General features: G+C 50.4%; 2 protein-coding genes across 12 annotated transcripts in view; both read right to left on the bottom strand.

The window, feature by feature from the left end:
• Positions 1-12,288, bottom strand: part of HNRNPUL1 (heterogeneous nuclear ribonucleoprotein U like 1) — a 35,669-nt gene extending 23,381 nt beyond the window's left edge. The window contains exons 1-5 of one of the 8 annotated variants that reach the window (XM_057534928.1): positions 12,169-12,288; positions 6,388-6,513; positions 4,222-4,378; positions 2,414-2,487; positions 718-857 (exon numbers count right to left, since the gene is read on the bottom strand). In XM_057534928.1, the coding sequence (XP_057390911.1) occupies positions 718-857; positions 2,414-2,487; positions 4,222-4,378; positions 6,388-6,508 (492 nt within the window). In that variant the 5' untranslated portion in view covers positions 6,509-6,513; positions 12,169-12,288. Of the gene's footprint in view, positions 1-717; positions 858-2,413; positions 2,488-4,221; positions 4,379-6,387; positions 6,514-9,852; positions 9,992-10,236; positions 10,697-12,168 lie in introns of those variants that run through there. The other 7 variants (XM_057534925.1, XM_057534923.1, XM_057534924.1 and 4 more) reach the window with 7 other exon arrangements.
• A 1,217-nt stretch (positions 12,289-13,505) lies between these two features.
• AXL (AXL receptor tyrosine kinase) overlaps positions 13,506-24,126 on the bottom strand; it is a 30,289-nt gene continuing 19,668 nt past the window's right edge. For 3 of the 4 annotated variants that reach the window (XM_057534931.1, XM_007166798.2, XM_007166797.2), the window contains 7 exons: positions 23,981-24,058; positions 22,034-22,126; positions 21,527-21,648; positions 20,806-20,915; positions 17,237-17,396; positions 16,579-16,715; positions 13,506-14,811 (listed from right to left, as the gene is read on the bottom strand). In XM_057534931.1, coding sequence (XP_057390914.1) covers positions 14,460-14,811; positions 16,579-16,715; positions 17,237-17,396; positions 20,806-20,915; positions 21,527-21,648; positions 22,034-22,126; positions 23,981-24,058 — 1,052 coding nt within the window. In that variant the 3' untranslated portion in view covers positions 13,506-14,459. The remainder of the gene's footprint in view (positions 14,812-16,578; positions 16,716-17,236; positions 17,397-20,805; positions 20,916-21,526; positions 21,649-22,033; positions 22,127-23,980; positions 24,059-24,126) is intronic. The other variant, XM_057534932.1, reaches the window with a different exon arrangement.

The raw sequence follows: 24,126 nt of genomic DNA, 5'->3' as shown, positions 1-24,126 counted from the left end.
CGTATTTCATGATGATACTGTGAGGATTAATGGAGATATCCATGAAAAGAACTTGGCACTATATCTAGCACATGCAATGTGTTCTGTAAGTATCACCTATCATAAGTAAGTTCGGATGTGCAAAGGATACACAAGAAATTGTTAACACATAAGGTATCTCTGGAGGGTAGAATGGGGATTGGGAGGAAGTGAGTATACCTCCGGTTTTTACCCTATACTCTTTTGTGCCTTCTGAACTTTATTAAACACGAGCACATATTATTTTCATAAACATAACCGGACGTGGAACTGTGGAGAGATGATGGTAAAGGATGACCTGATGGCAGAACCTTTCTTTTTCCCACTCTTCCCTGGCCTCCCTTTAACTGGTGATGAGCAACTCTTTCTAGCTCACTGTTCTTCCAAACAACTCCTTTTCCCAGGTCTACAAATACGTCATCCCTAGAATGGTTGGCTATACAATTCCTGGGTCAAACCCCATCAAGGAAAAATCTGTTTGATGAAGCAATGTATGGTCGGCCTGCTTTCCCCATATATTATTTAGCAATGACATAGTTCTGAGTTCATTTTACTTTTTTTTTCTTTTTGCTGGGACACAGTCCATGCTCAATCAAATCTCTTTTGCAATCATGGCTCTGACCAAGGTGGTTGGTGACAGGCTATTCCAAAGGATGGACCTATTTTCTGTCCCTATCCCGTCTGGTTGCTCCCACTCACCTTCATCTCAAAGCACACACGGCCCCTTCTGACCCCATAGCTGGCACGGGCTCCTGACCACAGGTATGCAAAACCTTCAATTGTAAGTGGGTAGCCACTACTCCGGTCTCGGGCCACCTTGAAGTGGAGGTCGCAGTTATCTGTGGAGGAAAAAGCCTGTATTTGGCTGATGTTTTAATGGTCCCGAGAGGGACAGGCACAGGCAGAGGTAAGTTCCCCAAGAGTGTTAACCAGGAGTACACAAGCTGACACACTGTGGGGGCAGGTTCATGAGAAGCCAGCCGCATCCCCTAACCAGTCTCCCTTTTAGCACAAAGGCCCTGGACTACTGCAAACTGGCCTGCACAGGACGAAAGCAGCCACTCCACATAGGAACGAGGGTTCTTCACCTGGCTGAGGTCCCAGGATGGCTGTCAGGGGGGGCCCCTGGATATAATACACACATACTTCTAATGGGGATGTACACTTGCTAGGGAGAGGGTCCATATTCTTACCAGTTTCAAGGGATTTTAGAATTTAAAAAGGTTAATCCCCACTGCCATACACTTTAACCATCTCCCATGCTAACTCTATTAGTGTGGAAGCCAGACTCCTGCTGCCAACAGCTGCACAAACATCTGACCCTGATCCACACCCACCACCCAGGACCACTGTCAGGTGCACCACAGACTCCCACCTCCTCGTGTGGGCCTAGGACTCTGCTGCTCGGACTCTCCCCCCTCTTCAAGTCTTTTCTGACCATCTCGTCCAGTAGGCTCTCTCCTTTCTCTAAAGGCTGAGTGCCATGGTCTGTACAACTGGCATTTGATCAGATGCTGCTTCATGGACCACCGCCACCCAATACTTTAAAAAATGTTTAGCTTTACTCTGGGTATGCTGTCTTTGAGATCTTGTGATAGAAGGGACTGTGTACGAGATGTCTTTATCTCTTCCAAAGCACGTAGCCACTGGTCTATAAACATGAGCTACGTAAAGAAGTACATGAATGAACTGCTGTTAACTTTCCGCTCTGTTGAAAAGTGCAGTTCTCAGACTTGACTGGGCTTCTGGGTGTGTTTAAAAATTCGGATTCACAGGCTCTACCACTTAGAATTCGTCTTAGGAGGTCTGAGGAGGGACAGGACCTCTATATTCATTCCCCCAAGTGTTTAGATGCACAGTCAAGGGGAAAGCCACTTATCCAGAGGAAAGAAAACTGAACTGGAGGAGACCAGGGCAGGCCAGGTTAATGCCTGAGAAGACAAAACGGCATTGGTTTCACCAGGAACGTGAGCAGCTGATGGAAACTGGGGAAACGGCCGTCAAAGAGTTAAGTTTCCTCAGCAGCACTCAGGTTCCCTTCCCGCTTAAATGACAACCCTCCCTCCGTGTTTACAGGGTGCTAGGGTTTTCCAACTTGCTCTGGTATCCACTCTTTGATGAGTGTCACTCAAAGTCCTCTGAGGTATTAGGGCAGGATTATTCCTCCCTGAAGAGAAGCTCAGAGAAGTAGAATGACTTGCCCAGAATCTCACAGTTAGAGCTGAGAGCAGATCTTCTGTCTCCAAACCAGCACCCTCATTCCAGAGCTCTGCTGTTTCTCACATCGGAACTAACACTGGCTCTGGATGGTGCTGGGCAGGAATTCTGTGAAGGTTAAGGCAGCCTCCCAATACTGACTGGAAGGCAGTATCAAACAGGCACTCCAAAGACTCACATGTGTCGATGGCAACAAGGGTGTCGTCAAAGTCATCTTCATCCTCTTCAGCGGGAGGCTGAGGAGAGCGGCCCCTGTGTCATATAGAGGTATTAAGTTACATGAGAACGGACGGACAAGGGAAGAAGGGAACTGAAGGTTCTGCTTGAATTTACAAGTGGCCTCCAAGCTGCTTCCTGGATTTCAAGTTCTTGCCACAGAGGTTAGCAGAAGAACTCTGGAACCTTATATCCTTGCAGTGAGAGCAATGACTGTTAACTCCTAGGGTCGGGTCAGGGACTGAAGAGGGCCTGCTCTGCTAACAAGGGCCATCAGAATCATTTAGAAAGCTTTTCCAAGAAGACTCTTCTCTCACACCCCCAGATTCTGATCCACCCCTTTACACGCTGAGAATTACCTCCATGCTGAACTGTGTTACCAGTGGGAGGCTATGGTAGCCCAAAGAGTACTGGGCTAGGAGTGGGAATCTGTAAGAATTTAGATAAACCTTTTATTACAATTTGTCCATATTCCAGGCTTCCTAAAACTCCACATCTGAAAGGATTTGAAATGACCCATTTTTTTCAGTCTCTTTCTCTTTAAAAGTGTCCTAAATTATGAACAAGAGACACTCCTACCAGAATACTAAAAGGGACTATGTGAAAATACTGGTGGTTTCCAACATATGGGAATAAGGGCAAGGGGTGGAAGCACGGAGTCTAACGTCCAGCGTGCTGCCTGGGGCGGGCTGGACGGCCTCAGCCCACCATGCGCTCAGACCAGGTACACTGTGCCCGTCTAGCTCCCGGCACTCCCCCAGCAGCAGGCGTCCCTTGGGTGGAGTGCCCTTCTGACCCTGCCAGTCCAAGGCTAGCACAGAGCCTGGTGCGAAGAGAGATCATCACATGCTAAGTCTATCCTAGGAAGCTTTCTCTGTCACCCCTGGAGGAAAGCAAGTGCTCTTCCTCTGCTCTCCATCAGCAAGTAGCTCTAGGCCTCTGTTCTATGGGGGGTAGTAGGAGAAACTCATAAGAGGTGGGTTCCATCTCCTGACTTTAGTCACAGCCATGAGACCCAGGCCCTGTCTTAAACAGTCACAAGCTAATTAAAGGATGAACTCCACCAGATAGGAAATAAAATGTGTCAGATGACCAGCTCAGATGAATAGAGAAGGAGTGATCATTCCTAGTTTCCCTGAATGGAAAAGGCTTCACACAGGAGCTGAAGGAGGGAAGGAGGAAGGGGTAGGTCTGAGCCTGGGGGCGAAGGGAGGGAGAAGGCTTGTCAGGAAAGGGAAAAGGAAATGACCAGGGGGGAGGCCACTCCCACCCATGAGCTCCTGACCCTCACGCAAAACCCACTGTCCAAATCACCTGTGCCTCCAGGGTCTAGTCCAAGGGTGGGCACGTGTGAAAGCACTATGAGTGCTGATAATGAATGAATGAATGAACAGATGGATGGAAGGGGTGTGTTTCGGAGTAGATGAGGAAATAAATCTTTCTTTCAACTGAGGGATATCAAGCAACTGTTAAGAACAGAACACTGTGCTGGACTGCAGGGCAGTGGGGCAAAGGACTGAAAAGGCATGCTGGCATCTCACTTGTGTTTGAACTTTACCCTGCAAGTAATGGGAAGGGAAGAACTGAGGGAAGGACCAAATATTTAGCAAAGTTGAACCTGGTAGCGAGTGCAGGAAGAACTGGGGGAGAGTGTGAGGGCAGGGAGAACTCTGCTCTGCCCCTCCCGGCTAGTACGAAGGTGACGGGGGCACCAGGCTACAGACATAGAGACCTACTGGAAAACAGGTGACTCCTGCCTCACAGACCCACCTCCTATCCTCTCGGTGCTCGAAATACCCCCGTCCCCGGTTTTCTTCGTAAGGCCTCTTGCGACTCTGGAACTGCTGTCTGTCAGGTTTGAGTTGAGATGCTTCGGGCGGGAGGAAGCTGGTGGGTGCCTCTTGCTTCATCTCTGTCTTCACTTCTACTGTCAGAACAAATCCAGATGGTCAAGACACTCAGAAACTCCTCAGCTATCACTTTTCTGGTCCCCTTTACCGCAGGAGACACTGGCAGGATCCCGACTATGGTGATGAGGTCTGGGCACGGGCAGCTTGCTGAATTCAACGGAAGCCTGCTGAGGGAGCCAAGACGGCTGTCCTGGGTAACAGGGCTAGACTAAAGGGAGGCTGGGGATGGCCATCCAGGCACGTCAGCACCAGCAGTTGATGGGGTAACAGATGTCAGTCAGATAACCCTCAGGCTTCGTGGGGAGGGAGCGGGGACTTCAGCACTAAACAAGGACAAGCTCGCTAAGGGCCTACCCAAAGGTGAATGACTGCCTTGGCTACCTTGCCAAAGGCCCCAGGAAAGTTGGCAGCTACCTTGGCCTGCACCAAGTGGGAGGGAGCCCCAAAGACTTCTAAGATTCCACAGTTCCACATTCTCTAATTTCTCCTCCCAAAGAATCTCTTCACTTCAGTTCTTACAAAGTTTCTTCAGTCTAGCAATGGAGGGGAGAAAGTCAATTCAACAGTGTTGTGGTCCCACAGCTAACTCTACCGGCTTTAATCACTCTGTTACAAAGCCCAGAATCATTCCAGAAGGGAGGGTCTGCAGTTAAGCCAGCCCACAGGTGTGATGGTCTCATTAAGTCACACCACAAATAGGAAGTCAGGATGGGATAACATGCTGTGGACCACAGGAAAATCCCAGTCTCAGGCAGACTCCAAGAATCCGTGCCTACCCAGAGAAACCCGTGGATGCAGTCCCGCCTCATCTCTCTCACAGCGCCTATGGATGCTGTGGATCACTCACATCTACACATTTCAGCATTCAGCTCAAGACCACCTTGGGTCACTCCCTGGCTTTGGCATGCAGACCAAATCTCTCAGAGAAGGCTCCTCGTTTGCTAGGGCAGAGATGGTGCTCACTCACCTGAAGAGAACTTCCATGGTTCCCAGCACAGCGCTGGGCTCACAGGAGCCCTTCATAAATGTCTGCACGGAAAATACTCTCCTTGGGCCAAATGATCCCACAAGTCTCACAGAGCCTGACACAAATCTACGGTTTAACCTACATTCATTAAAATCCTGAGCCACCCACAAGAAATGTCGGGGGATTTCACTTTGTGGATGAACCAGAATGGAATCAGACAGAACCAGCTAGATTCACTAAGAAAAGGCACTAGGGCCACAGCACAGTGAAAGGAGCACAACACTGAGAGCCAGTCCTGGCTCTGTCATTACTCAGCGGTAGGACCCTGCTTCCCCAATACTAGGACACTACTGGTGAGGAGTGCTGCTTACTGACCAAGAGCAATGGCCCAGAAGCCAGTTTCTTGGTTCCAACCCTGGCCCTGCCACCTCCCCCATCTGTAAAATGGGGAGACAGCTACATTACAATTGTGTTTCCCAAACTGGCACTACAGGGAACTTTGTTCTACAAAGACACATTTTCATGCTTGGGAAATCCTGGGTTTAAACAATGTGACAGAGTTTTTCCCAATCCAGGACTTCTCAGCATCTTTAATGCTCTAATGAGCACAGTGACTCTCCCAGAGGTGGTATAGAATACGCTGCATTTTTCAGATGCGTTTGTCCAAGGAAACTTTTTCTGAGAAGTCCCTAATAACATCTCCTGGAATGATACTCTTCAGAACGTGGGAAACACTGGACTAGATTTAGAAGGTCCTTTCTGGCTTCCACATTCTAAGATTCTAAGTAAGACTCACATATTGGCCTCCAGGTCTCAACTCTCTAGGGTGTTGGTACTAACATCTGAAAACATACCTTGAAGACTCCCCTCTCCTAACACTTGGGAGTGGGACTAAGTTCTTTCCTTCAAAAAGACCTTGCCAGAGTGACAAAGCCCAAGTGGAATGCCCAAGAGAAAGATGCAAAGTCTCTGGGAAGATAGGCACTAGGCAGAAGGTAAGGGCCACCACACATAGATTCCATTTCCTTCAAGAGAGACAGATCACGTGCGTTTTCCCACCTGGGCGATAGGCCTGCTGCTGCTGATCCATTTCCAGCGTTCTCCTCTCGTAGCCTGACTCGTTCTCTTTCTTGATGACCTGCGTCTCATAGAATTGGTTCTGCATGGTAATATTGTCCATGACATCTTAAAACAAAAAATGGCCAGTTAGAAGGGTGTTTCTTGGGACTAGAGGTAGCTTTTTAATGCAAAACGACACCATCCCCACTGGGGACAATTAGTCTGCCAGAGGCTAAAAGGTGTGATAACAACCTCAGATGGAAACCCACCTGGGCAATCAGGGGCCCCAGCTGCCTGAGGACATGCTCTCTTGCCCTTCAAAAGGTTGGAGATCTATCTGTGATTGGGTTCTACAGAATCCCAACATACAAAACCAAATGAAGCAGAACTGCTCTGGTTGAAGCAAGGAGATGGGAGAGTCAGAGAAGAGGTCCAGCTTGACCTCGCCCTCTAAGCCCCCACTAGGGTAGGGGGTAACTCCACGGACACCTGGGATTCCATGGAGCACAGTTTAAAAATTACCAGCCTAGCTGTCCTCTGATGTGGTATAATGCTTGGAGAGTTACCTTTAGGGTACAACCTTAAAAACTGTTCAGAGCACAAACCAGTCCTCTGTCTGACCCAATTCACTATTCCCACCTGCATAGCCAACCCTCTTTAAGAATCTCTTCCACCCTGCAACAGCTGTAAAGATCAGGGGTAACCATCTCAGTTGAAGAGGAAATGGGGGAGGAAGGAAAGGAACTGTTAAGAAAACAGGAGTCATGATAATAGTGGCCTTCAGACTCATTAGGGATAAATCCTAAAATATTTGGAGTTAGGTGGGAAGGGTTTCAGGAAGGTGTCTTGTGGGTCCAGGAAGAACTCAACTGAAGAGTGGCAAGAATAACAATATCAGGGAATTCCCTGGAGGTCCAGTGGTTAGGACTCAGCACTTTCACTGCCAGGGCCAGGGTTCAATCCCTGGTTGGGGAATTAAGATCCCGCAAACTATGCGGCATGGCCAAAAAAACAAGAAAGAAAGAAAGAAAGGAAAAAGAATAATAACATCAACTATTTATGGAGTACATACTACATACCAGATGCTGGGATACAGCTGAGAATAAGCTTGCCTCACTAAAACCTTCAGTTTAGTAAGACAGACACACGTTAAACAAATACGTAAGCACAAAAATTATGATTGGGTTAAGGGCTATGAAGAAGTACCAGGGGCTAAGATCAGGGACCCAGAAAGTAAGAGATAAGCCTTTACTCAAAGGATACATAGGTGATGATAATTCAGTGACAAGAATGGAGAAAACATTCCTGGGCTTGGGATGACACATGTGAGAGCTCAGAGGTGGGACTAAAACCTGAAACTCCCTCAAGAACCTTGTAGGCAAACCCAGAGAGAACTCTGGAAACCTAGGGTTAGTAGTAAGCAGGTTCTCCACCCCAGGGGCAAGCTTTGCTAGGTGCCTCCAGAGCCCTACTAGTGGCTGTGCCAGGACTAGTGAGGCAGAACCACAGGGAAGGGCAGACTATTCTGCTGCTTGCTAACTGATTGGATCCTTTCTCAGAGGACAAATATATCTGGGCACAAACCAGGTGCGGCCAAAGGGAGGAAAGTCACAGATCACGTGGTCTGCTACAGGTCTGTTTACCAGGGTTGAAGGAAGGGTTGGAGGGGAGCATAAAAAGGGACCCAAAGGATTTTGTTGTAAGGAGTAGGGGAGAAAGGAAGACACAGAATAACTCCTTAATTAGAACACAGGGGACCCTTTCAAACCATTTTCTTTCTTCCAGGCTCCAAGCACAGTGTTCTTCTCGCCACGGAAGCCTCACACCTCTCTTTCTGAGAATCTCCTGTGCTCACAGAGGAAGCCGTGCTCAGAGAAGCTAGGGTTCTGGGGCCCTTCTCCACTCTCTAAAACATCCACTTCCTAATAATAGACAGGTCCAGTGCTAAGCCCCTTATGAACGTAATCTCATTCATAACAACCCTGGGGGGTGGGGACACTATTATTATCCCAATTTTACACACAACGGAACCAGGGCTCACAGAGGGGAAGCGACTTGCCCAAGACAAAATCTGAGTCTAGAGCCTATGCTCTAAAGCACATCACTTTTCTTTGGAGCCGCCTCCAGCCATTGGCCCTTCTTCCTAGGCATTCCTGCCAGGGTCTCGCCTGCCCTAGGCAGGCACACTGGGCCCCTCCTTCCTTCCTTCACAGGTCTCTGCAATGGGAAGTACTTTTCCCAGCATCTGAGTCCTAGACAATCGCTCTCCACCCCAAACCTACCCTCAGATTGCCCTGCTCCAGGAGATTCCATCTCTCTTCAACAAGTAAATACCCAATGCCAACCCCAAATCCAGTCTCTTCTCTGACCCCCTTACTCTCCCCATTTCCTTAGCCCTATGGCTGAGGATACTCTCTTTTCAGAGAAACAACACAAACTCTGAATGCCAAAGTCCTTTCTACTTACTCTTTAACCTCTCCGATCCCTGTCCTGCTAGAAAGCCACCCTTTTCTAACTCCAGATTTAGTCCCTCCCATATCGGGGTCGCCTCCCTTCAGAAAGTAACAGATCTACTCCATCCCCTCTCCTTCAGAGTCACACCTTCTGGCTGATGCACAGGTTCCCAGCTACCCCTTGAGGCCCCTCCAATCCCTGGGCACAAAAACAACTGCTTCTGGGGACCAAGGAGCCCTCTTGTGGAGATGCTCAGCCCCAGAAACACTTCCCCCTACTCCACCCTGAGGTCCCCAGCCAAGTCAACAGGTTTTCTTTCACCCTCCACATCCTACACACTCTCCCCTCCCCTATATTTGACAGACCAGCTACACACTCCTGTGCTAGACACAAGGATCCTCTATCCCCTAGATACTCCCATCGAGTATCTACTTGTTATCTACCACCGCCCCCCACCCCCGCCAGCTACCCTTGTTCTCCAAACATCCCATACTGTTAATCTAAGACCATTCAGCAGTAGCCACTGCGTTATCTGTTCTCAGAGCCTTCCCAGTTCTAGACCTCCAGGTCTCCCACCCAGTAAGGCATCCTTCTCTCCCCCACCAACTTCTGGCCACCAAGGTTCCATACACCTCCTCTACAAGTCAACCAGAAGGTCCCCAGATTGCCAGCACCAAATGCCCAGGTTGCCCCTGCCTCAAGGTTGGCCTTTCAGCCCCGGATCTGAGTCCCCCAGGCCATCCTCAGTCAGATGGGAGTCCCCCCTAGTACAATCACGTGGTGGTCTCCCACATCCCCTAAGTGCTCCCCAGTCAAACACCAGAACACACAGTCCATCAGACCCTCCCCGGCCAGACACCAGCACTCCATTTTAACCAACCCATAAGAATTCTCGGTACCACATCCAGCAGCAAACTCCAGGATCCTCCATCCTCAAAACTCTCCCAGCCCTGAAAACACGGCTCCCAACGCCCAGCCCATAGACTGGGCTAGCATGGCTCCCAAGCCTACCCAGCTGCAAACCCTAAGATCACCATTTCCAAGATCCTCCTCGGTCCCCCGATAGAAAACCTCCTGTTCTTCCGACTGTCTCCGGCTCCAGAAACCACGGCTTCCGGTTTCCGAGCCCTAGGCTCCGGAATCCTCTACACCCCCGGACCTTCCTCATCTCCGAAACCGAGAGCCCCCACTCCAGTATCTCCCCTGCACCGAACGCCAGGATCCACCCCCTGGTCGTCCCAAGGGCCTTGTCCCCAGATCCTTTTCAGCGGCGGATGGCGCGATCCCCCGATCCTCAGATCGTCTCCCCGACCTCAGGCGCCGGGATCCCGCGTCCCACAGCCCTTCCTCGGCCCGGACTCCGGGCTCCCCGGCCCCCGCCCCGCGCACTCTCACAATGTCCGTCCGGCCCCGAGTAGCCGCCGGGCTCCGGGTGCGGCTGCAGCCCGGGCGGCGGTGGCTGCGCGGTCCCCTCCAGCTCGGAGCCCCCCTCGGTCTCGACCTCCTCGTTGTTGTGCCCAGGTCGCCCCGGTTCGTCGTCGGCCTCGAGCTCCCGCTCGTCGTCGGGCTCCTCGGCCTCCAGCGCCGCCTGCAGCCGCTCAGCAAGCTCGGCCTTGAGGCCGCGAGTGTCCAGGCCGCGGCGCTGCAGCTCCTCGCGAAGTTCGTTCACCTTCAGACGGCGCACATCCATGGCCCGGGCCCCCGGGGCGGCCCCCGAGCCCGGCCCGGCCTCCCAGGGCTCAGTCCCCCTTAAACCTTTCCTGTCAGGAGGCGAAGGGGGAAAGGGGGGGGCCCCCCACTCCAATGGCGGCGGCGGCGGCTCAAAATGGCCGCCGCCACCGCCTCCCCCCCCTCCGTGGCCCCGTGCGATGCAACACGGGTGCCAATTGGCCATCGCATGGGGGCAACGGGCGCGAACCCCGGGGCTCAGCCAATCAGAGCGCGTCTTTCAAAAGAACGTCAAAGAAAGGGCTTAGGAGCTGCCGGGGAGGAAGCGTTAGCCTACGTCGGTGCCGGGGCCGAAGCGGGAGGGCGGGAAAAGGAGGGAGGAGGAGCGCGCGGTGATTGGGTAGTGCCCGCGCGCCCGCTCACGTAGGGTCAAATGAGGGAAAGGGAGTAAAGATTTGGGCCAATCAGTGATGAGATCTCAGAATGAACGTTTCTCCCCCCACCCACGGCCTTTCCTGTGCGGTCCTTTCATCAAACTAGTGTCTCTGTAACACATATCTTGATTGGTCTAAATCTCCCGCCCCTAGAGGAGTACAAGCGGGTAAAACCACTAGAAACCAATCAAATGGAGGGTCGGCAGACACCCCCGCCCCCCTTTCACGATTGCCTTTAGGAAACCGGAAAGAGATGAATTCACTAAGGACCTGCCCCTTGCCGTTAGGGCGGTTTCAAAACAGTCTGTCCACCAATCTCAGTTACTGTCTTATCTCACTAAAGCTAGTACAGTTGCATCGTTTTAGGAAAACCTACCCGGATTGGCCGTTCTGGTTACGGTCGGCCTTACGAATATTGCTGTAGAGGGAAGTATACGAAATCGAGATTAAGTGGATAAATTATTCTTAATCTGGAAGAAACTCAGTTGCCTTTATGAAAAGCAACCCTTTGACTTAAGAGAATCCTGAAGGTTTGAAAATAGAGGCTAGACTAACAGCGGGAGAAAACTTGTAAAGGGAATCGCACTCTCTCCCCTTTGATAGTACATCTCACGGGGCGCCTCTTTATAGCTGCGCTACCGTCTTCCTCTATGGTTGGTATCATACGTGGAATGGGCACTCTGCACGCGATCATAGAGCCTTCCCCTCCGGAAAGACCTCCACAGTTTCAGGGGTCTCTACCCCACATCCTCTAAACTGCTGTTCAGTAGATCCGCCTGTTCGGTGTCTATATTGACAAGCTCAAACACACAGGTCCGTAGTTAAGCCTCACTCTACTAAACTCCACAGAGTTTCACAATGTCTAACACTGCACCACCTGTCGCCTCTAACTCAAAAGACACAAAGCTTCTGTAAGGTACACTACCGAGATACACAATGCAAACGCCCGCTGCCCACTGAGCCGTACCTAAAGCCCACAAAAGCCACACAAAACCTCTACTTAGACAAAGGCGCACACACAACACAGATAAACAAATGGCGTGTGTGGGATCAGAAGCATCAATTCAGGGGATAATACACCAAACTTCGGTGTAGATGAGCCCACTAAGGTCGCCACAGGCAGGCGGCTTCAAATGATAAAGACACACAGGACAGTTACACTACAAGCTTACACCACGGCAACATAGACACACAGCACCCACTCAGAAGCGGGACAGACACTCACGTGGGCCCGTAGGTTCCAGTCCAGACACCCCGCCCCTCGCCCACGTCCGACTTCCTCTCTCCTCCCAGCTTTCCACAATGATTTGTTCTAAAAAAGTTTGTGGCCCGGATTGAACCGTTCTCGGTTCGCAGGAGCCACCACCTGGGGGCGTCCGGGCGCTGCCAAGGATTCCTCCATCTGCTGCTGGACACACCCAGGAACTTGTGCCTGCGATGCTTGCAAAACACAGTGGGCTTGTCTTGGCAGGAGTCCCTTTGCGGGCTCGTGATGATCGGAGGTGCTCTGTGCCTGTGTTTCTATGTGAATCTGAACGTTTGGGTGTGTGAGTGTCCTCTACGTACTCTATATTTCTGAGTATTTGTGTATGTATCTGTTACTCTAGTTTCTTCCTATTCCCGGTGACTGCCTGCCTGTGCATGTATGTAAACATGTTTGTATCTGTGTAATTTTGTGTTTCTCTGTGTCTGAATTTGTGTCTCTGTATTTGTGACCAGGTGTGCTTGAGTATGTCCATTAATTCATGGGTCTGTTACTTTGGAGAGGGGTAGGGTCTCTGTGTGACCCTGTGAATATCTATGTGCCTATTCCTCACTAGGGGTTTCAGTGAGTCTGCTTTTGTTTGCCTGTCTTTTTGTCTATGTATATGTTCATTTCTACCCTCTTTAGTGAGGGGAGAACTCCAAGACCCCACCAAACCCTCCTTTTTACTGGGGAAACTGAGTTGCCAGGGAGAGGGGCCATATGACAGCTAAGTGGAGACAAGAGGAGACAGAAGCATGGTTACAAAGTTTTATGGGATCTGAGCCCCTCTGGAGGTTTCAGAGTCCACACTCTGTTCAGGGGGCATAAGGGACTGGCTCAGGGGGGCAGCATGGCCCCAGAGGAGGGAGTTTGTCCTTTGGGGAAAGGAGGCATCCTTAATGCATTGCACAGGCTTGAGGGTGCACACCCCACATGAGGGGAAGAGGAAGCAGAGGTGGCTAAGAAGGGAAGGATAAAACTATCCCACAAAGGATAAAACTATAAGTTTAAAACCTTGGAATTGTATCTTAGAATTCTAGACCTGTAGACTTTTAGAATCTTACAACATGTGAATCTTAGAACTATAGTGCCTAGAATCTTAAGACTTAGAACTGTGAATTCTTGGCCCCTTAACTAAAATCCTAGAAAGACAGAATGCAGCATAGAACTTAAAGGTGTCCAAAATTAAAAATGATTAAAACTTTGGCATCTGGTTAGTCACCACCAACTGTAGAGTCTTATACCATAGATGCTGAGGATCCAGAATCTTGGACCAATAGGATCTAGAGTGCCTTGGAACACAGAACAGAACAACATTAGAATCTTAGAGTTTAATAATCTAGAATCTTGAAGCATATGATCCGGAATCTTAGACATAGAGAATCTAGGTTCTTAGACTAGGTTTTGGAACATTGCATCTTAGAACATTAGACCTTAGAACCTCCATCTTTAAACTCTTAGAACTTTCTAATTGCAGATTCTAGCATTTTAGATCTTTAGGATCCAGAATCTCATAACAAAAGTTTCGAGGACCATAAAGCCTTAGAACCTATAACTGACCAGCATTAGAATCTTAGAACTTGAGAAGATCAAATCTTGAAGCTTTATGATCTAGAATTTTACAGCCAGAGAAATTATACTCTATGAGGCTCGGAACATCAAATTTTAGAACATCAGACCTTAGAACCTCCATGTCTAGAATTGTAGAATTTTTACAATTGTAGAATCTTACACTCTAGGGATTCAGAACCCTAGAAAAATAAAATCTAGAATCATAGAGCCTTAGATCCTAGAATTAGAATCTTAGGGCTTTAGAACCTAAAATCTTGTGGGCTTTATCAAGAATCTTAGAACCAGAAAAGTCTAGAGCCATAGAATCTCACAGCCTTAGAATATAGGCCTTAGAACTTCCATGTCTAGAACCTTAGCACTTTAGAATTAGAGACTTTGGAATTTCAGGTCCTTAGAATCAGACTCATCTTTGAAACTTAGAACCTCTGAATCTAGACTCTTTAAACCTTAGAATCTAGAATCTTGGAATGTTAGACCTGGGAGGACCCTTAGGGATTGCAGTCCAATCCCTTCCTTTTACACATGGGGACACTAAGGTGTGGAAAAGGGAGAGGACCTGTCTGGGATGGAAGTGGAATGGGTAGGAGGAGAGGGCTAAGGTTGGGGGTAAAGCCTGGAGTGGGAAAGTGAGGGGGGGGGTCCCCCAGTGGCAGTGCCTAGCTTGGGTCCTGAGAGGGAGTCCCAGGTGGAGGGTTGTCTCAGGCGCCATCCTCCTGCCCTGGGGGTGCTGGGGAGCTCCTGTCAGCAGGCAGGGCGGGGCCAGGAGCTGTAGAAGGGCAGAGGACATAGCGTCCAGCAGGATGGACCTCAGCGGCGGTGAGGCAGCTGCAGGAATCCTTAGGGTCAGGCTGAGTTAGGGGGTCAGCTCCTCCAGCAGCTCCAAGTGGTTCAGGATGACCCCCACCCTCATCCATGTTGACATAGAGGATTTCGTCTGGCTCCTGGGCAGGGGGCAGGGCCTTCAGCGTGTTCTCCAGATCTTCCCGAAGCTCTGCAAAACTCGGCCGGTCTCGGGGGTTTAGCTCCCAGCACTGGGACATCAGGGCATACCTAGGGTAGCAAAATGAGGAGTGGGAGACTGAACAGGGGAGCATTCTGGGAGCTTGGGGGTATTTTAGGACACTCAGAGGACTGAGGGTATTACAAGGGAGTGGAGGAAACTGTAGCAGTTCGGGGGGCATCTATGGGGACTTGGGAATTCTCAAGAGTTTCTGAGGTGGGTCCTGGGACAGACACACTCAGGAACTGGAAAAAGTCTTGGGAAATCTCTCTGGGTAGGGGGTGATGTTCTAGTGAGGGTTTGCTAGAGTAAAGCTTCCCAGTGTGGTTCCCCAGAACAGACTCTAGCATCAAAGCTTTGCAAGCTGTATTGGTTTAAAATATGTACTCAGGGACTTCCCTGGCGGTCCAGTGGTTAAGACTCTGTGCTCTCACTGCAGGGGGCACGGGTTCGGCCCCTGGTCTGGGAACTAAGATCCCGCATGCCACACGGCGTGGCCATAAATAAATAAATAAATAAATAAATAAATAAATAAAATTAAATATGTACTCAAATTCTTTGACATTCCTCCCTTGAAAAGATGGAGGCTACCTTCCCTCCCCTTGAGTGTGGGCTGGATTTAGTCACTGGATTCTGACTCGGCAGCAATGATAGTGTGTGTGATTCTGAGACTAGGTTGAAAAGGTATTGTGGATTCCTCCTTGTTCTTTCTCTTGGAATGCTCATCTGGGGGAGGCCAGCCACCATGTCATGAGGAAACTCAAGCAGCACTATAGAGGGGTCCACGTGGCAAGGGACTGAGGCCTTCTGCCACAGCCATGTGAGTGAGCCACCTTGCAAGAGATCTTCCAGTCTCAAACTTCAGATGGCTTCAGCCCCAGCTGACATCTTGACTGTAACCTCATTAGAAACCCTGATCCAGAATTACCCTGCTAAGCTGTTCCCAGACTCCTGACCTTCAGAAACCATGCGAGGTAATAAATGCCTGTTGTTTTAAGCTACTGGATTTTGGGGATATAGATAACTAATACACCAGCTATGCAGCCTTTGGCAAATGATTTTCCCTTGACGTGGGCCTCAGTTGCGCATCAGCTGCCTATGGGAATAATAAGGGTGCCAACCCACTTCATATGGCTGTAGTGAGGACCAAATGACTTAATGCACGCAGAACACTTAAAACCATACCTTCTAGTAAATTCTATAGAAATGTTAGCTATTCTTCCTGCCCTCAGCTCTTGGAGCACCCAAGGAGGACCTGGAGAGTCTGAAGCCCCAGGCTCTCCCCTCCTGACCCAAGCAACATCTTCTCTTTACCCCCAAAGTGCTCTCCTCTGTGTGTTCCATGGGATGGCAAAGTTTGATAAGCACCACCCTGAAGGATTCTGAGAACATCTCACAGGAGCCTGGAGAGTTTGGACAAGCTCATTATAAGGGTTTGGCAGAGGGCTCTGGGTGTTGAAGAGCACTTTTGGGGGGGGGGGGAGTGTGGGTGCTCAGGAGCCTGGGAGGAATTAGAATTCTTTGCGAGTGGGGACGTGTCATTATTCACTGCCCACGGATACCTGGCCGGGGTAGGGTGCTGCTCCAGCCTGCGTTCCACACACACAGCAAAGGAGGAAAGGGCACCTTTTGCTAATTCATGCCTCATGGGCTAATAGTGGTTCCGTGGAGCATGGGTGAAGGGGGCAGGTGGGTTCCTCAACAGTCTGAGGGATCATGTGGTTTTAGAGGGTCCTGGATATGTCAGGGCCATGCGGGGTGCTCAGGGTTTTGGGGTAAAATCTGAGATGGGGGGAGGGGATACTAAGGGTCCTCACAGTCCGTCCAGACAGTCCACAGGCTGCTTCAGGCGGTTTCCCTGGCGCAGGTAGTCATAAATCTCGCTGTTCTCCACTCCTGGATATGGGGTCTGGCCTCGAGTGGCAATCTCCCACATTGTCACCCCAAAGGACCACTGTGGTGGGGCAGAAGGGAGAGAACTTAGGGGGTGCCTCCTGCACAGACACCCTCACCCAACATACAGATACATGGGTATCCCCACACTTACGTGGACACAGCTATCTTTGTGGGTGCATCACAGCTATTCACAGAAACACTTTGGTACAGGTACGCAGTTACAGAGGCAACTTGTGTGCACACATAGACCTGCCCACCCGTGCAAACAATTATACGCTCCACGGACACGTGGTCTCGGGTCCCCCTCCACACCCTGGCTATACACGTATACACTTACCACTGCCTCTCCCAACCTAAACTGTCTACATATCCCATGTAGCAACCTGTTACCATGCACCCATGGGCCTGTGCATACCCCCGGCATGTCCACACCACCGTTCACAGATGCCCGCCACACATGGTCCGTGTGGCGGACCCCTGCGCAGGGAAGCCCTCACGTCCCTGTGAGCCCAGGTCTGGTGTGAGATGATCAGGCCACGCCCTCCCCCTGCTCCCCACTCCTGCCAGGGGTGCACGTACCACATCGCTCTTGCTGGTGTAGACGCGGTCAGCCAGGCTCTCAATGGCGATCCACTTGACTGGCATCTTGGCGATGCGTCCCTGGCGGTAGTAGTCCCCGTTGTAGATCTTCTTGGAGAGCCCAAAGTCCGCCACACACACCGACATGTTCTCGTTCAGCCTACCAGATTGGGGAGAGGAATGGGGTCACGGCATCAGCCCCCTCCACCAGGAAATCCTGCCCTCACTCTCAGACACGTCTCCATCTCTTGCCCTGGCTGTTCTGCTTGGGGCTGGGGATCAGTCTCCCCGCCTTGCCCCAGACTGGGAGGGAACTGTGTTACTTCTTATACCCTCCGTAAAAGGTGGGTGGGAAAAGGGCTGCTATGGGCCTTCCCAGCTCTGGCTTTTTGCCATATTCTAGGGTCCTTCCTAGGCTCCTTGGGTTGGAGTCTGATTTTTTTTTAACTGTGTTTTTGAAGTATACTATATACACAGAAACATGCACAAATCTTAAATGAAGAGCTCACTGAATTTTTTTTAAATAAATAAATTAATTAATTAATTTATTTTTGGCTGAGTTGGATCTTTGTTGCTGCATGCGGGCTTTCTCTAGCTGCAGTGAGCGGGGGCTACTCTTTGTTGTGGTGCACGGGCTTCTCATTGCAGTGGCTTCTCTTGTTGAGGAGCATGGGCTCTAGGTGCACGGGCTTCAGCAGTTTGACTCATGGGCTCCAGAGTGCAGCCTCAGTAGTTGTGGCACACGGGCTTAGTTGCTCTGTGGCATGTGGGATCTTCCCGGACCAGGGCTTGAACCCGTGTCCCCTGCATTGGCAGGCGGATCCTTAACCACTGCGCCACAGGGAAGCCCGAGCTCACTGAATTTTCATAAACACACCCAGTTAACCAGAAACCAGATTAAGAAACAGAACATCGTGGGGCATCTGTGCAATGGAATACCACACAGCAAAGAAAAAGAACTACTGATACGTACAATGACATGGACTAATCTCAAAACTTCATGCTGAGCAAAATAAGCCAGACACAAAGGAGTCAAAATTGCGATTCCACTTACATGACATTTAAGAAGAGGTGACAGAAGTTGATGGGGACAAAAGTACAGAATAGTAGTTACCCCTTGGGGGCAGTGACTGGGAAGGGCAGGAGAGAGCCTGCAAAGGGCCTAGAAATGTTCTTTATCTTGATCTAGCGGTGGTTGTTTCCATGGGTCTATAGACACGTAAACATTCATTGAACTGCATGCATAAAATGTGCATATTTTAGTGTATGTAGAATAGACATTGATTTTTTAAAATGAGAAAGAACGATTACCGGTCCTTCCTTCCTGGCGTATAATTACCCCTCCTAGGGTGATCAAGATCTTCACTTCTAGCAGCATGGATTACTTGTGCTTGTTTTTGTGCTTTATATAAATAGAAGATTCCCTGATTCTTGCATCTGAGTTTCTGGGATTCTGTTTTTTTAAGAATTGATGATTTCGGGGACTTCCCTCCTGGCTCAGTGGTCAAGAATCCACCTGCCAATGCAGGAGACACGGGTTCGGGCCCTGGTCTGGGAAGATCCCACATGCCACAGAGCAACAAAGCCCATGCACCACAACTACTGAGCCCGTGTGCCACAACTACTGAAGCCCGCGTGCCTAGAGCTCGTGCTCCACAACGAGAGAGGCCACCGCAATGAGAGGCTCACGTGCAGCCACGAAGACCCAATGCAGCCAAAAATAAATATAAATTAATTAATTAATTAAAAAAAAAAGAATTGATGATTTCTACCCAGGGTGATGGACTTGGGTAATGACCAACCAGAACAGACCCTGGAGGCCCCTAGTATGCTAGGAGTTAACCTTTAACTGCTGTGTCTGGGGGGAGGGGGGTGGAGATGGGTGATATTCAGGCATCTAAGCTGGTGGCTGTGGAGCACATGGGAAGCTTGGGGAAGTGGCCAGTTGCCAACTGGTAAGGAAGTATTTTAATATTTTAACAACTTAACAGAAAACGTGACAGGTGTACAACAATTGATTGTCCGCTCTGATTTTTTGTGTCACTGTTACATTGTGGGCTTGACTAGGATCAGCCCACATTACAGAAATAAAAGAACTTCCATTTTGACTGAGTCTATTCATGCCTTTAGACCTCCTTTCCAGTTTATAGGAAATAAAGGGAACACAGGAACAAGGCAAATGCCACCACAAGGAAACAGACACAACTTATACATGGGACATCCTACAAGAAAACTGGCCTGATCTCTTCCAAAAGAATATGCCACAAAACTATACACAGGTAGTGGTGGTGGAGGGTAATTCTAGATTAAAAGGGACCAAAGGGGTACAACAACCAAACGCAATCTGGGAACTTTGCGTAGATCCTGGTTTTGGGGGAAAAAATATCCTGAAAAGACATTTTGGAGGACAATCGGAGGAACTGGAACATGGATATGACAGTAGGTTGTGTTACAGAATTATTGTTAATCTTCTTTGGTGTGATAACAGAATTGTGATTGTTTAGGCATAAGTCCTGATTTTAGGAGATACCTACCGAAGATTTAGGGGTGGAATGTCACATCTTGGCAACTTACTTTCAAATGGTTGAGGGGAGAGAGAGAAAGAGAAGAGAGGACAAATGTGGCAACATCTCAACAAGGAGGAGATATGGGTGTTCATTGCACAATTCTTTCAACTTTTCTGCAGATTTGGAATTTTTCAAAGGAAAAAGTTTGGGGGGCGTGGAATTCCCTGGCGGTCCAGTGGTTAGGACTCCGCACTTCCACTGCAGGGGTCACGGGTTCGATCCCTGGTCCGGGAACTAAGATCCCGCATGCCCTCGCGGTACGGCCAAAAAAAAAAAAAAAACTGGGTGGGGGGGCGGGGGGGAATAAAGACATTTGTGAACATTTGCATGTCTTATAGAAGATTCTCTGATTCTCTTTTTTTTTTGGCCATGCTGCGTGGTTTGTGGGATCTTAGCTCCCCGACCAGGGATCGAACCTGGGTCCTCAGCAGTGAAAGTGTAGAGTCCTAACTACTGGACCACCAGGGAATTCCCAAAGATTCTCTGATTCTCCAGCTCCTATTTCTGAGTCCAAGAGTGTAATGAGACTAACATTCTAAGCCTGTGTGTACACACACACACCTCGTCCTCACTTTAGCCCTGGTTCTGGCCTATTTTCTGCTTGTCCCTTGGCAGGGGGTGTGGTCTCTTTATCCAGTGTGGCCCCTCCCCAAGGGTAGCCCCAGGTAAGACACTCAGCATGGATGGGGACAAAGATGAAGCTTAAATGTCACCACCCTCATCGGTCACCTCTGCCCTTTTGCTCACCACATGCTACCCACCGAGCCCTCCCTCTTGTCACTTTTCTTCACATCCCAGTACTCCTTCAGGATCTCGGTTCAGGGCCCACCTCCTCCAGAAAGCTGGCCCCAGCCTCCTTGCTCACCTCTCTATTCCACGCCTGAGCTCTGACCTGCCTGAAGGCTGTGTGTGTCTAGCGCCCTCTTCCATCCTGGGGAGGAGGGCGGGGCGGGGGGCGGTGTCCCGGAAGGAGGGGGGATTCCTGGAAGGGTGGAAACTCACATGCAGTTCCTGGCAGCCAAGTCCCGGTGTATGAATCTCTTGGTACTCAGATACTCCATGCCACTGGCAATGTCTGCCATGAACTTCACCAGCATCTGAGTGGGCAGGAACTGGGGGGGGGGCCGGGGCAGGAGGGAGTAGAGGTCAGCAGAGTCCCCGAGATCTATCACTCTTCCCTTCCTCCATCCTAGCTCTGCCCTGCGATGCTTTCCCAGGACTCCAGGAATTAAATCCCACCCCTTTCTAACACGGCCTTATGTCATCCCCTCCTGCCTTCCTCTCTGTCTTGATCTCCTATTGTTCTTGCCCTTGACATATGCTCCAGCAGGGAGCCCCCTTTCTGGTCTTTAAACAAGCCATACTTGTTCCCACCTCTGAGCCTTTGCACATGCTGTACCCTCTGCTGGGACTGCTTTCTCCCAGATCTCCCCGCCTCCCACCAGCTGGCTCCTCCTTCAAGTTCCCCTCCTCAGTGAGACCTTCCCTGTTCATCCAAATTAATTGCCTGGCCTCCCTGTCACTCATCCGGCTCTATTTCCTTCCTAGCACTTAAATTATCTTGCTTATTTATTTAACTTATTTATTGTCTGGTCCCCCCACTGGCAGACAGCTCCATCAAGCAGGCTCCTGGTCACCTTGGCCTTCCCAGTGTCTGAGCAGCGCTGGGTACCTGCTAGGTGCTCCATTAACACTTGTGGGCCAGACAATAAAATGCTCTCACCACTGGCTGGTCCCCAAGCCGGGAATAGAGAAGGAAACTGTGTAGGTCTCCGTGTTTCATGAAAGGTAAGATGACCACGGGTGCCGGGAAGCCCTCTCGTTCAGAACCCTGGAAACAGACGCCTGAGCGCCCCCAGGCAGCCCTGTCACTGGAGTTGGGCAGAAGGGGAAGCCACCCCCTCTCCCACCTTCTGTCTCTCCCTCCCCCTCAAGTCTGGCCTCCAAATTGTTGAGGAGGGGGGTGATGGACCAAGCTTCAGAGAAGCCATTTCCAGCACTGTTCCCAGGGTTGTTTCTCCAGCCCTCCTGGGGACCTCAGCTATTTCTGGGAAAGGTCAGATGTCACATTCCAAGCTGAGGGAGAGAGGAAGGGGGGAACTTGCTGACTCTCAGGGAGCGGGGAGGAGGAAGCCTGGAGGTTTGATTTTCTCAGTGTCCAAGGGAGGGGTCTTCCCTCTGCTGCGGCCTCCACGGGGCCTGTCGACCCCCTAAATCTGCCCTCCCTCACCAATGAGCCTCATGACGTTGGGGTGGTCGAATTCTTTCATGCAGACGGCTTCACTCAGGAAATCCTCCAGCTCTGACCTTGTGCAGATGGCAACTTGGGGGGGAGAGGAAGGTGGATGAGGAGGAGGGGTGGGGAGGGAGGACTCTTTCCCTCCTCCTCCTCGGCCTCATCACCATCATCATCCTCTTCTTCTTTATCAGACGTGATTTGTAAGTACCAGGTGCTGTATTCAGCGCTTTACATCTATTAACTCATTTAATCCTCTGAGGAGCTTCTATTACTTTCCCCATTTTAAAGATGGGGAGGGGCTTCCCTGGTGGCACAGTGGATCCGCCTGCCAGTGTAGGGGACATGGGTTCGAGCCCCGGTCCGGGAAGATCTCACTTGCTGCGGAGCAGCTAGGGCCGTGCACCACAACTACTGAGCCTGTGCTCTAGAGCCCGACAGCCACAACTACTGAGTCAGCGTGCCGCAACTACTGAAGCCCACATGCCTAGAGCCCGTGCTCCGCCACAAGAGAAGCCACCGCAATGAGAAGCCCGCGCACCGCAACGAAGAGTAGCCCCCGCTCGCCACAACTAGAGAAAGCCCGCGCACAGCAACGAAGACCCAACGCAGCCAAAAATAAATAAAATAAAAATAAATAAATTTAAAAAAAGAAAAAAGATGGGGGAGACCAAGGTACAGAATGGTTAAGAAACCTGCCTAAGGGCACACACAGCTAGCAAGAGGACTAGGCAGAGCTCAAACGCAGGCAGTCTGGCTCCGGGGTCCATGTGCGGCTCTGTGCTAGGCTGCTTCCCAGCACAGTCGCAGCAGCCCTGGGAGCCCTACCTTTGTCCCTGTTTTGCAACTCAGGACACTGGCTCATAGAGGCAAAGTGACTTGCTCAGCGTCACACAGCTGGGATTCAAACCCAGGTCAGGAACATAACCTGGTATGCAAGAGGCACTCAGTGATGAATGAGGGAATGCGTGATAACTCCATAACCCAAGCTTTTAGCCGCTGTGACTCTGAAAGGATCATTTCTCCCTTACCTCCAGCCTGACCCTCTAAGCTTCATCCCTAGGTGGAAAGGACTTGGCCCTGGACTTCCTGTGCTGTGTGAACCTGGACTGGCTCCCACCCTCTCTGATGATGTAAATAATACGGTTTTAGTCCACATTAATTGTGAGTTCAATGTGCCAACCCCAGCATTAAGTGCTTTGCCACACAACACCCTAGGAGGTAGGGACGTTATGATCCTTTTCTCCAGATGAGGAATGGGAGGCTCCGAGAGGGATAGTCACTAACCTGAGATCACACAGCGAGTAAATGATGAAGCCAGGTGTGCCTCATTCTCGACCTTCCCCTGCCCTGCTATGCATCACAGGGGGCTGGGCCCTTTGAAAACTACATTTCCCAGGCTCCCTTCCCTGCTGTTTCCTGTTGGAGTCTGCCAATGGGAAGCACTGATGGGAGATTGACAGGTGGGCGAGTGGAGGGGAGAAGTCAGGGCATTTCATCCTCTCTCTTTCTGCTTCCAGTATTGCCTTGGTGGTGGCTGTGTCTCCTTTGTGTTTCGAGCTCCCACAAGGTAGCCCCTAACTCTGTGATTCCTAAATCCCATCAGGGAGCTCTGGCTGTGGGCTCTGGTAACACCACTTCCTGCCTCTGCCCTTCGGGCCTGGGGGTGGAAGTGACATAGTGCTGCTGCTAATTGTCTCACTGCTCCCAGCTGTTCCTTCAGTTTTCCCTACACCTTTGTAGTAATCTCCCTGTATTAAGTTCCCTCTGTTGAAGGACCTGGCAGGGACTCCATTTCCTGTCCGGAAACACTGAGGTTCTGTGGTTGGGCTAAACTGCTGTTACCTTTCCGGTTCTTCTGCTTCCTTAGGGGAACAGGGAAGGGACCTGAGATTAAGGGATGGGGATCCCGCATGTGTGCACATGCATGTACAGACTCACTCTTCATCGTCTTCACAGCCACCTTGAGGATGGAGTCATCCTGGTTGAGCTGGCCTTCCATCACAGCTCCAAACTCTCCTGTGGGGGACCAGAGAGAGATGCTGACCTCAGGGGGGCGCCGTAGGGACTGCATTTCCTGTGGCTGG

Source organism: Balaenoptera acutorostrata, chromosome 19, assembly GCF_949987535.1.
Source record: "Balaenoptera acutorostrata chromosome 19, mBalAcu1.1, whole genome shotgun sequence".
NCBI lineage: Eukaryota > Metazoa > Chordata > Mammalia > Artiodactyla > Balaenopteridae > Balaenoptera > Balaenoptera acutorostrata.
This window is presented reverse-complemented; position numbering and strand designations above follow the sequence as displayed.